This window comes from Colobus angolensis, unplaced genomic scaffold (genome assembly GCF_000951035.1).
Source record: "Colobus angolensis palliatus isolate OR3802 unplaced genomic scaffold, Cang.pa_1.0 Scaffold133, whole genome shotgun sequence".
Classification (NCBI taxonomy): Eukaryota; Metazoa; Chordata; class Mammalia; order Primates; family Cercopithecidae; genus Colobus; species Colobus angolensis.
Genome location: NW_012114411.1, coordinates 2,001,148 through 2,013,924, shown reverse-complemented (window position 1 = coordinate 2,013,924; position 12,777 = coordinate 2,001,148). Strand labels below are relative to the sequence as shown.

The 12,777-nt window shown below is 46.3% G+C and overlaps 1 protein-coding gene across 1 annotated transcript in view; it reads left to right on the top strand.

Annotated features, from left to right (window-relative positions):
• The window catches only part of SEPHS1 (selenophosphate synthetase 1), a 29,125-nt gene that overhangs the window by 3,586 nt on the left and 12,762 nt on the right, over positions 1–12,777 (top strand). The window contains exons 2-4 of the mRNA XM_011934290.1: positions 3,535–3,638; positions 6,293–6,400; positions 8,659–8,814. Coding sequence (XP_011789680.1) covers positions 3,535–3,638; positions 6,293–6,400; positions 8,659–8,814 — 368 coding nt within the window. The remainder of the gene's footprint in view (positions 1–3,534; positions 3,639–6,292; positions 6,401–8,658; positions 8,815–12,777) is intronic.

The following is a 12,777-nucleotide window of genomic DNA, read 5'->3' as shown; positions in this document are numbered from 1 at the left end:
GATTAAAGGTGTGAGCCCCCGTGCCCAGTCTCTCTATGTTTTTAACTTTTTTCTAATTGAATGTCATGTTATCTGGCTTCAGAAATGGTCTTAATTGAAGGGTTAACCAAAATAGCTTTTAAATGTACACACAATTACTAAATGTATCCTAAGAAACCTTAAAAGAAGTGTGCTTTAGAACTTGAGACATCTGTTGCCTGGTACCTAAGAGCTATCAAGTTATGATTGCTGCTGTTGTGGGGATGGTGCGGGCGGGTGGGGGTGGGTGGCAGTGATGTGATGCCTTGGGTTGTCTTTCTGATAGAGGAGGTCAGTATTGCTGAAAACCTTCCAGCAGGATTGCCTATTGCCTCCTGGTCATTAAACCTAAGCTGCCCTATCTAGTATTTTACGACCCTGCGGCATTTGCCTCTGTTCCCAGTCACCTTCCCTCTGGACCGTCCCTCTCTCTTGCCATTTGAAACCCTAGTTTTTCAAGGCCTGTGGGCATCTCAGGCTCACCCCTTCTCTCTTCCTTCCTCGAAATGTGGTTGGTGATTTCTAAACCAATCACTATAGACCAGTGCTGTCCAAAAATACAATGCAAACCACATGTGTAATTTTCAAATTTATAGTAGTCATATTTTTAAAAACCTGATAACAAGAATCAGGTGGAATTAATTATAATCTATTTTATTTAACACAATATATAAAAATAAAATGTCTTTTTTTTTTTTTTTTGAAACGTAGTCTCGCTCTGTGGGCCAGACTGGAGTGCAGTAGTGTGATCTCGGCTCACTGCAAGCTCCGCCTCTTGGGTTACGGCCATTCTCCCACCTCAGCCTCCCGAGTAGCTGGGACTACAGGTGCCCGCCACCAAACCTGGCTAATTTTTTGTATTTTTAGTAGAGACGGGGTTTTACCGTGTTAGCCAGAATGGTCTCGATCTCCTGGCCTCATGATCCGCCCACCTCGGCCTCCCGTAGTGCTGGCATTACAGGCGTGAGCCACTGCGCCTGGCCGAAAAAATGTCTTTTCAATATGTGTATATAAAACATTATAATGAGATGTTGGTTTTTGGTACTAGGTGTTTAAAATCAGATGTCTGTTGTATACTTACAGCATCTCTTTGTCAGATGCGCACGCAGCCAACCCTCTGCGTGCCACACCACATTGGACAGCGCTAGACCCTATTCTAGTAGACTGTGGTGGCACAGGTGTGAAAGAGAAACCGTGGATAACAGAGCTGCTTTTCAGCCCTAGAGTCGTGCTCAAGAGTCCCCAGTTGCTCTGATCAAAAGACTTGCTACATTTAGAAATAAAGTGCTTTACAAATCAAATATATTTAATTCAAATTTAAGGTTATTCAAATTAACAGTTAACGCTATCATTCAGAAAGGATTTAGTGTCTCTTTCAGTAGTCCTCCAGTTTAAATGGAAGTCTGAAAGAAAACTGTCTCTTACTGTTTTCCAAAGTAAATAGTAATATACTCAGAATAACCAGTTGTCGGAATTATCATTTAGGGAGAATCCATTGAGTTAAAGAGTGGTACTTCTATATAAAGGTGCTAAAGAGTGTGGTGAGACGAATTTCTGAGAGGTTGTGCCCAGGGGCTGTTTACGTGAATTATCGCACACATTCTTCTCTGACAAATAAAAACTGATCCAGTGCCTGAAATGGTTGAAACTTGCCATTCTGAGCTTCAGTTCTCCATTCCCTAAGCGAGGTCTTCCAGCAAGAGTTTCTGCTTTGTCATCTAGTGTAATAAAAAATCAGCCAGTCGCCGGGCGCGGTGGCTCAAGCCTGTAATCCCAGCACTTTGGAAGGCCGAGACGGGCGGATCTCGAGGTCAGGAGATCAAGACCATCCTGGCTAACACGGTGAAACCCCGTCTCTACTAAAAAATAAAAAAAAACTAGCCGGGCGAGGTGGCGGGCGCCTGTAGTCCCAGCTAATGTAGTCCCAGCTACTTGGGAGGCTGAGGCAGGAGAATGGTGTAAACCCGGGAGGCAGAGCTTGCAGCGAGCTAAGATCTGGCCACTGCACTCCAGCCTGGGCGACAGGGCGAGACTCCGTCTCAAAAACAAAACAAAAAAAAATCAGCCAGTCTTCACACCCTATGGCTTTTTATTCAGTGTGATTTCATTTTTGCGGCAGGAAAGATCTGGTGCCTCCATGACCCGCCTCTGTGAGGCCTGCTGCTGTGGTGAGACCGACTGAGGCAGTGCTTCCTGGCTCTTTCACTTACACAGAGTATTAAAGGTCATTTTAGTGCGATTCCAATTTGATTTATACTTGTTTGAAATTCTGAATTTATAGGGTAGATTCAAGCACATGATTTTTTCCTTTTGTCCTAATTCTGGCTTTTTCCCTGCTTTTGGCTGTTGGACTGCAAAGTAGAAGTACAGCAGCCCCCTCCGTGTCTGTGGAATCCTCATCGGGGGATTCAACCAACCACAGACTGAAAATATGCGGCAGAAAAAAAAAATGGATGGTTGCATCTGAACATGTACAGAATTTTTTTTTTTTTGGTCTTGTCATTATTCCCTAAACAATACAGTATAACAAATATTTACATTGCGTTTACATCATATTAGGTATCATAGGTGATCTAGAGATGATTTAAGGAGGTATGTGAGAAGATGTGCGTAGGTTACATGCAAATATTGGGACATTTCAAATCAGGGGGTTTTGAGCATCTGTGGATTTTGGTGTCTGTGGGAGTCCTGGAACCAGTCCCCCACGTTACCAAGGAACAGCTGTCCTCAGAAGAGTGTCCTTCTGAGGGGTGTAGGGCTGCTCACTGTGTTCAGCTTTCTTGGTGGGAATGCTAGTCTGAGTTTGTAAAATGCCTGCGTTACAGGTAATTTTTAAAGGAGTACAACCTTGTCTCCAAGACAAGGAGTAGCTTATCTTGACTACTACTGGTAGTCTTGACTACTCTGACATAGACGCCAGAGTGCTTATATACATGCTTGATTGGAAATTTCATTTGAATTGTCGATTGGGATTTGTCCTTTTCATTTAATCTGTGTGTGTGTCATTTTCACTTTTGACTAGAATGTAAAAGTAGTAATAGCATTTTTCAGTGTAAAAATATTTTACAGATTTTCTGATGGGTCAATATGATAATGGCTAAAGATGTACTTAAAATAACTATAATTAAGATAACCCCAGCTCCATTTATAGGATTCTCATCTTCAAAGAAATTGCATATGGTACCAGTCACATGCTACAGTAATACAGTAAAATAATATAATAAAAATCATACAGTGAAAAAGATTTTTATTCAAGGCATCATTAAGGTTTTAAAACTGTGCCATATTGGAGTTGAGTCTTGATGAGTAACATTTTCATTGGTATTTTCCATCCTAAGCTGGATATGTTTCACGTTTATTTCAGTTACGCTTCTTGATAGGAAACACATGGCTTCATTGGCAGCCTGCAGTTTCCATAAGTATCTTATGAGCTCTTCCTGTTCAGTGTACTGGTGGTATAAAATGAAATGGCTTTCCCGTTTTATTTTTGGATGCTAATAACTTCCATCTCCACAGGCATTGGAATGGATACTTGTGTCATTCCTTTGAGGCACGGTGGGCTTTCCTTGGTTCAAACCACAGATTACATTTACCCGATCGTAGACGACCCTTACATGATGGTAAGCATGAGCTGATGTGTTTTTGTGACTGGAAGGGCTTATTCATTTGGTTTGGGTTGTGGCTGGGGTTTTGTATGTATCTGTGGGGTTTTGGTTTTATTTCTGTTACATCCCAAATATACTGCCCCACCCTGCTCAGGCTCCTGCAGTGGCTGAAGTCAGGCCTGTCCCCTGCCCACACATGGCACTAGGCATAAAGCAATTAGAGAGGAAGCAGGGAAGGCCCTCTGCTGCTGTGCGTAAGAACACCTCTTGTTTAGTAGTGTGTCAATGGACTAAGGCTTTTGTCGTTTTCTTCTTTCTTGCACTGTCCCGTCTTTGACATTGGTAACTTGCGTCACCCCTGCGTTTTAGGCGGGGGATGTTACTGTCCTCTGTAATAGGGCTGATCCTAAATGTTTCCTTCAAGAAATCAAGGAGCTAGTATCTCATCACAATTAGATGTCTCAACCATTAATTCTGATATCTGGTTAATTCACTCAACCCAGCCACCTGCACACCTACCACCGTGTGATGTGCCGCTGTGTGTAGTAGGTTTCTGACCACTGAGTTAAAGTTCCTAGCCACTGGTGATGTACTGCTGAGCTGTGTTCCCCAGTTGTTCACTGCGTAGTTGCAGCCAGCCACCCTTTGATCCACCCAACCTTTAACCCCAATTCCCTCTCACCCAGGAGGAGCCAGTGGAGAGACTGGGAATATCCGGTTTGCTATAAAATGCCAGGTGTTCTTCGTGTGTGGCAAGGACAGTGGGATCAGGCTACACTGTAGGGACTTTATCATGAGACAGCCTCGTGGGGAGTGTTCTCCCTCAGGTACCCGTGGCAAATACCAGATTATTGGGAACCTGTATTCCTTCTGCACATCCATCTGTTTTCTCCTCTGGAGCAATACTCTTGAGACTGGGCAGATAAGCCACAGCCTAGGTCCCACCTGATCAGGTGGCAGGGATGGCTAAAACCAGAATCCGCTGTTCTCCAGCATCTCCTAAAATGAGAGCACCCAGAACAGAAGGGGCACTAAATCACCGCCCCCTAACTAGCAGTTGGCTTGTCCAAGTTGTAGACCACCTGTTGACCTTGTGGACTGGCTTGATGATACTGAAAGTGCAGTCACAGACGGTTGTTGAGCTGCATTGCTGACTTCCAGGAATGTATAAGAAAACATAAAGCACTCAATTAAACAGCCATTGGAAATGATAACACTTGGGAGTTTGATTATCCTTATGTCAGAAGGAAAATTTGTGTTTCTCTTTACTATCTATAAAAGATAAAACTTTAGATAAGGGCAACTTAACTTTAAATCTCCAGTGGCAATTAAAAAATCTTCATTACCACATTTCTGGTGAATTGTATTTTAAAGTTCCTAATAAAAGGACATTTACTGGGAAATGCTTCTCTTTTTTTTTTTTTTTGAAAACAATATGACTTCAGCCCTGGGTATTTTTTTATTTGTTTCTTAAGATGATTTTTCTGTTTATCTCATACAACCTTGAAACTACACAATTTTTCTGTTTTTTGTTTTCTTATTGTTTGTTTGTTTGTTTATTGACAGAGTCTTGCTCTGTTGCCCAGGCTAGAGTGCAGTAGCATGATCTCAGCTCACTGCAACCTCCACCTCCCAGGTTCAAGCGATTCTCATGCCTCAGCCTCCCAAATAGCTGGGACTGCAGGTGTGTGCCCCAGCTGATTTTTGTATTTTTTTGTATTTTTAGTAGGAACAGTGTTTTGACGTGTTGGCCAGGCTGGTCTTTAACTCCTGGCCTCAAGTAATCCACCTAATTCGGCCTCCCAAATTGCTGGGATTACAGGCGTGAGCTATCACACCCAGCTTAAGCTGCAAACATTTCTTTTTTTTTTTTTTGAGACGGAGTCTTGCTCTGTCGCCCAGACTGGAGTGCAGTGGCCGGATCTCAGCTCACTGCAAGCTCCGCCTCCCGGGTTCTACGCCATTCTCCCGCCTCAGCCTCCCGAGTAGCTGGGACCACAGGCGCCCGCCACGACGCCTGGCTAGTTTTTTGTATTTTTTAGTAGAGACAGGGTTTCACCGTGTTAGCCAGGATGGTCTCGATCTCCTGACCTCGAGATCCGCCTGTCTCGGCCTCCCAAAGTGCTGGGATTACAGGCTTGAGCCACCGCGTCCGGCCAAGCTGCAAACATTTCTTAATCCAAGTGCACAAAGACTGTCTCCTTCTCTGTAACCACTAAAGCCAGCCATTTTTAGAATCTGTTTGGGATACATGGCTGTTTCCAGCTTTTCTTTAGGAGAGTTGTTTACAGGCTTTTTCACTCCGTAGCTCTTCCCCACAGTGTCAGTTCTAGCCTTGCTTCTCCTCATTCCCTGCACATACACCCCTTCCCCATCTAAATAAATTGCGGACTTCTGAAATTTAGAATGGAGAAAAACTGGTACATTCTTTGTTCTGCACAAGAAAGAGGTGGTAACAGGAATGTGTGAGAAAAAACGAATGGCCTGGTGACTCTGTGATGCAGGAAAGGTCACCAGTCTGCAAATCATAGAAACTGAGGACCCCATCCCAGTAGCTGCCACTCCTGGAAAGTCCCCAAGTTCTCTGTGGAGTCCGCTCCACGGCTCACTCAGTTTCTGCAGATGGAAAGTTCCCGGTTGTCCTTTCTCACATTTCCCTCTCTTCCCAGGGCAGGATAGCATGTGCCAATGTCCTCAGTGACCTCTACGCAATGGGGGTCACGGAATGTGACAATATGCTGATGCTCCTTGGAGTCAGTAATAAAATGACCGACAGGGTAAGTAGGAGCCACCCAGCCGCTGTCTGGCCGGTGTTGTCCTGGTGGCATCTCCGGCCTTGGTTAGACTTGCTTTCCCATCTGGAAAAGGAGGAGCCCAGGCCATGTGGCTCCCTGCACTCCTTCTGGCTTTCCACTTTTTGGCAGTTACCAGTAAATTAAAATGAGTGAGCCTGGCCTATTCATCTCTTCACTTCTGCCACCTGCTCCCTTTCTCTCTTCCTGGTAGACTGAAACCAAGCCTTTTTTTTTTTTTGAGACGAGAGTCTTGGTCTGTCGCCCAGGCTGGAGTACAGTGGTGCAATCTCAGTCCGCTGCAACCACTTCCCGGGTTCAAGCAGTTCTCCTGCCTCAGCCTCCCAAGTAGCTGGGATTACAGGCGCATACCAACACACCTGGCTGATTTTTGTATTTTTATTAGAGATGGAGTTTCACCACATTGGCCAGGCTGTTCTCGAACTCCTGACCTCAGGTGATCCACCCCACCCTGGCATCCCAGAATGCTAGGATTGCAGGCATGAGACACCATTTACACCATGCCTGACTCAAGACATTTGTGTGTGTGTTTTGTTTTGTTTTTTTGAGACGGAGTCTCACTCTGTCACCCAGGCTGGAGTACAGTGGCGCGGTCTCAGCTCACTGCAACCTCCACCTCCCAGGTTTAAGCGATTCTCCTGCCTCAGCCTCCCAAGTGGCTGGGATTACAGTTGCATGCTACCACGCCTGGCTAATTGTTGTATTTTCAGTAGAGACGGGGTTTCACCATGTTGGTCAGGCTGGTCTCGAACTCCTGACCTCAGGTGATCTGCCCACCTCGGCCTCCCAAAGTGCTGGGATTATAGGCATGAGCCACCATGCCCGACCTGTGTGTTTTTTAAAATAAAGTTTCATCCATAGTAATGATGCCTCAGTGTGAATCAGGCACAGCCTTACAGATGTGGGACACGTGGCACTTAGAGGGCACCCCCTCTGCTGTGGCTGGGGATGTCATAGATGTAGATAGTGACAGGGGCTCGGGCCACCATGTGCTCACGCCTCTGTGTCATCGCCTAGCATTCTGTGCCCTTGCTACCTGAACCTGTTCTTTGAACCAGAGATGAATTCCTGCTTAGATAGACAGGCACTTGTTTTTGTCCCAAAAAGCCCCAACAGTTTGCCCTGCCTTAGAGAAACTGGAGTTTCCAGTAGGCCCTTCCCTGCCCTCGAACATGGGCTGTGGTCATCAGTGGTGCATGGTGGTCTTGGCACAGCTCTGCCAGTGTGTGTTACTCATAGCCTGCAGCGAATCCTTGGTGGGATGGATGCCTACTCCAGGGCAGGGGACCTGTGCTTAGGAAGCCAGTGTTGGGATTCTCAAGGAGCACCGGACAGCTGGCTTCCAGCAGTCATCAGACCTAGGGCTGGTCCTGTGCACTGAGTCACAGTGTCGATGTCTGGGCTTTATTTACATTGTTGTCTAGAATATCTTCCAGCATTGCATAAAATGATTACAATGTGGAATATTTTCTAGCTTTTGTTTTTGTTTGTTTTTGAGACAGGATCTCCCTGTGTTGCCCAGATTGGAGTGCAGTGGCGTAATGAGAGCTCACTGCAGCAGCCTCAGCCTCCCGGGCTCAAGACATCCTCCCACCTCAGCCTCCAGAATAGCTGGGACCACACCCAGCAATTTTTTTTTTTTTATATGAAGTCTCACTCTTGTGCCCGAGGCTGGAGTGCAGTGGTGTGATCTCAGCTCACTAGAACCTCTGCCTCCCGGGTTCAAGCGATTCTCCTGCCTCAGCCTCCCGAGTAGCTGGGATTACAGTTGCATGCTACCACGCCTGGCTAATTTTTGTATTTTTAGTAGAGACAGGTTTTCACCACGTTGGCCAGGCTGGTCTCGAACTCCTGACCTCAGGTGATCCGCCCACCTCGGCCTCCCAAAGTGCTGGGAATACAGGCGTCAGCCACCACGTCCAGTTGCCCAACAATTTTTACATGTTTTGTAGAGAAGGGGTCTGGCTGTGTTGCCCAGGCTGGTCTTAAACTCCTGGGCTCAAGCTCTCTGCCCACCTCGGCCTCCCAAAGTGCTGGGATTACAAGTGTGAGCAATTGTGCCTGGCCCCTAGCTTTGGTTAACAACTTGTCTGTCCTGTCTAAACTTTCAGGACTTCCTTTAGGATTTTATGGTTCTTTTTAAAAACTAAGTGTAAAAGCCTTCTTTTCTGGGTTTTCAACAGAGTTCTTTGACTTTTTATTTGTACCTTTTTCAACCCTAGGAAAGGGATAAAGTGATGCCTCTGATTATCCAAGGTTTTAAAGACGCAGCTGAGGAAGCAGGAACGTCTGTAACGGGCGGCCAAACAGTACTAAACCCCTGGATTGTCCTGGGAGGAGTTGCTACCACTGTCTGTCAGCCCAATGAATTTATCATGTAAGTTGATTTTTGTTTCATATCACCTGACCTGTTCTTCTCTCTGTGTCCTCTCTTTTTAAAAATGGATGGATTAAGGTTGGGTGCGGTGGCTCACGCATACAGTCCCAGACTTTGGTAGGCCGAGGCGGGCAGATCACTTGAGGTCAGGAGTTTGAGACCAGCCTGGCAATATGGTGAAACCCTGTCCCTACTAAAAATACAAGAATTAGCCAGGCATGGTGGTGCAAGCCTGCAGTTCCAGCTACTCTGGAGGCTGAGGCAGGAGAATCACTTGAACCCCAGGGGTGGAGGCTGCAGTGAGCCGAGATGGTGCCCCTGCACTCTAGCCTGGACAACAGAACGAGATTCTGTCTCAAAAAGAAAAAAAAAAAGGCTGGCGTGGTGCTCACACCTGTAATCCCGGCACTTTGGGAGGCCAAGGTGGGTGGATCACCTGAGGTCGGGAGTTTGACACCAGCCTAACCGACATGGAGAAACCCCATCTCTACTAAAAATACAAAATTAGCCGGGTGTGGTGGCACATGCCTGTAATCCCAGCTACTTGGGAGGCTGAGGCAGGAGAATCGCTTGAATCCAGGAGGCGGAGGCTGCAGTGAGCCGAGATCCATTGCACTCCAGCCTGGGCAACAAGAGTGAAACTCTTGTCTCAAAAAAAAAAAAATAGATGTATTAAGATATAATTTGCATACTGTACAATTCACCCATTTAGAGTCAGTGGTTTGGAGTATATTCAGAGTTGTACAACCATTACCTCAAGAAACTCCATCTTCCTTGGCTGTCACTGTTCACTCCTCCTGCCCCATCCTGGATTCTGTCACTTAGTGTAGTATTAGCGTTTTTTTTTTTTTTTTTGAGATGGGGTCTCACTGTGTCGCCCAGGCTGGAGTGCAGTGGCGCAATCTCCGCTCACTGCAAGCTCCGCCTCCCGGGTTCACATCATTCTCCTGCCTCAGCCTCCTGAGTAGCTGGGATTACAGGCGCCCGCCACTGTGCCTGGCTAATTTTTTGTATTTTTGGAAGTGACGGGATTTCACCGTGTTAGCCAGGATGGTCTCGATCTTCTGACCTTGTGATCCGCCCGCCTCAGCTTCCCAAAGTGCTGGGATTACGGGCGTGAGCCACCGCACCTGGCCTGCATTTTAGGTTTTTTAATTGAAATATAATTCACATGCAGAATTTCACATAACATAGATTTCAGCATTTTGAAGTACACAGTGTGTTGGTTTTTAGTATTGACAGGTTGTGTACCCAGCATCACTATCCAGTTCCAGAACGTTTTCATCACCCCAAAAATAAGCCCTGTAGCTCACTCCCAGTTCCATCTTGCTCCCATCCTCTGGCAACGAAGAATGTGCTTTTGTCTGTAGGGATTTGCCTGTTCTGGACATTTTACAGAAATGGAATCATGCAGCATGACATGTTGTATCTGGCTTCTTTCCCGTAGCGGAATGTTTTCCAGGTCCATCCGTGTTGTAGCATGAGTCAGCATTGCATTCCTTTCCATGGCTGTATAATCCATTGCATGGATGGACCCTGATTGATTTAGCCGTTCCTCAGGTGACGGACCTTTGGGTTGTTTCTGCCTGTTGTGAATGATGCTGCCATGAACATTCCTGTGTAAGTTTTTGTGTAAACATGTTCCAGTTCTCTTGGGTGTATACCTAAGAATTGACTGGGTCGTGTGGTAATTATATTTAACTTGAGGAATCATCAGACTGGTCTCCAACATGGCTGCGCCATTTTACATTCCCAGCAGCCATGCATGAGGATTCCAATTTCTCTACGACCCCTTCAGTACTTGTTTTCCTGTCTGTCTTTTGGATTCTAGCCAGCCTAGTGGGTATGAAGTGGAATGTGTTTGTGGTTTTGATTTGTGTCTGCCTGATGACAGATGAGGCCGAGCATCTTTTCGTGTGCTTACCACCCATTTGTGTATCTTCTTTGGAGAAGTTTCTCTCCTAACCAAGTTGTCACTTTCCACATTTGATGTCTTGTTAAGAAAAGTCAGTCTTAGGCCGGGCACAGTGGCTCATGCCTGTAATCCCAGCACTTTGGGAGGCCGAGGCGGGCAGATCACAAGGTCAGGAGATTGAGACCATCCTGGCAAACACAGTGAAACCCCGTTTCTACTAAAAATACAAAAAATTAGCCGGGCGTGGTGGCGGGCGCCTGTAATCCCAGCTACTCCAGAGGCTGAGGCAGGAGAATGGTGTGAACCCGGGAGGTAGAGGTTGCAGTGAGCCGAGATTGCGCCACTGCACTCCAGCCTGGGCGACAGAGCGAGACTTTGTCTCAAAAAAGAAAAAAAAAAGATTCAGTCTTGTTGGCCGGGCGTGGTGGCTCACGCCTGTAATCCCAGCACTTTGGGAGGCCAAAGCGGGCCAGTTCAAGACCAGCCTGGCCAACGTGGTGAAACCCGGTCTCTACTAAAAATATAAAAAATTAGCCAAGCGTGATGGTAGGTGCCTGTAATCCCAGCTACTCAGGAGACTGAGGAGGTGTTTGAACCCAGGAGGCGGAGATTGCAGTGAGCCCAGATCACGCCACTGTACTCCAGCCTGGGTGACAGAGTGAAACTTGGTCTCAAAAAAAAAAAAAAAGGGATCTAGAACTAGAAATGCCATTTGACCCAGCGATCCCATTACTGGGTATATACCCAAAGGATTATAAATCATGCTACTATAAAGACACATGCACACATATGTTTGTTGCAGCACTATTCACAATAGCAAAGACTTGGAACCAACTCAAATGTCCATCAATGATAGACTGGATTAAGAAAATGTGGCGCATATACATCAAGGAATACTATGTAGCCATAGAAAAGGATGAGTTCATGTCCTTTGCAGGGAGATGGATGAAGCTGGAAACCATCGGTCTAAGCAAACTATTATAAGGACAGAAAACAAAACACCACATGTTCTCACTCAGAGGTGGGAGTTGAACAGTGAGAACGCGTGGACACAGGAAGGGGAACATCACACACCGGGGCCTGTCATGGGTGTGGGGCTGGGGGAGGGATAGCATTAGGAGATATACCTAATGTAAATGACGAGTTGGTGGGTGCAGCAAACCAATATGGCACATGTATACCTATGCATCAAAGCTGCATATTGTGTATGTGTACCCTAGAACTTAAAGTGTAATAAAAAATAATTTTTTAAAATCAGCTTTATTGTACAACTGAGTCTGAATTCAAAGACAAAGACATTTATGTCTTCAGGTCTGGTTTTTGGAAAACCAGTTTCTTGCATAGTCATAGATTTCTATTTTTCAAAGCTGAGAGGATACAAATGGTGTAGGTTGAGCTGGGGAGCTGGGTGTTGGTATTGAAATCTGCGGCCCTGGCTTTGTTTTCATCGATTTGGGTGAGTACTGGAGGAGGCCAGCATCGGGGAATGGAACGATCATGTGCTCAGCTCCTGAAGCTGTGAAAGGCACAACTCTCAGAACTGCTTCCTGGTAGTGTGGATGCAAATCTGGTAGATGTTTCACTGGGGGTGCCAGCTGCCATCTTTCAGAGGTGCCTTTTTAGTATTGCCTTCTGTCTCTAAGGGACCACCGAGGCGTCTGGGTGCCAGGTAGGAAACTCACAGTCGGTCAGTCTGAGTTTGAGAACCTGGTGGCAGAAATCACCAAGACATTAGACCCACAGATCACCAGCAAATCCACCAAACCCCTGGGCCGAACAATCCTTCGTGAGTCTCTAGGATATCAGTGGTCATAAAGAAGCACTCTTTATGCATTTCAGAAGCTTTCGAATGCTGGTGGATCTGTAGTGAAAATGACACACACGACTTGTGTGTGGTCGAGGGGAGATCTGGACCTGATGAAACTTATGAAGGCGGCCGGGCACGGTGGCTCAAGCCTGTAATCCTAGCACTTTGGGAGGCCGAGACGGGCGGATCACGAGGTCAGGAGATAGAGACCATCCTGGCTAACACGGTGAAACCCCGTCTCT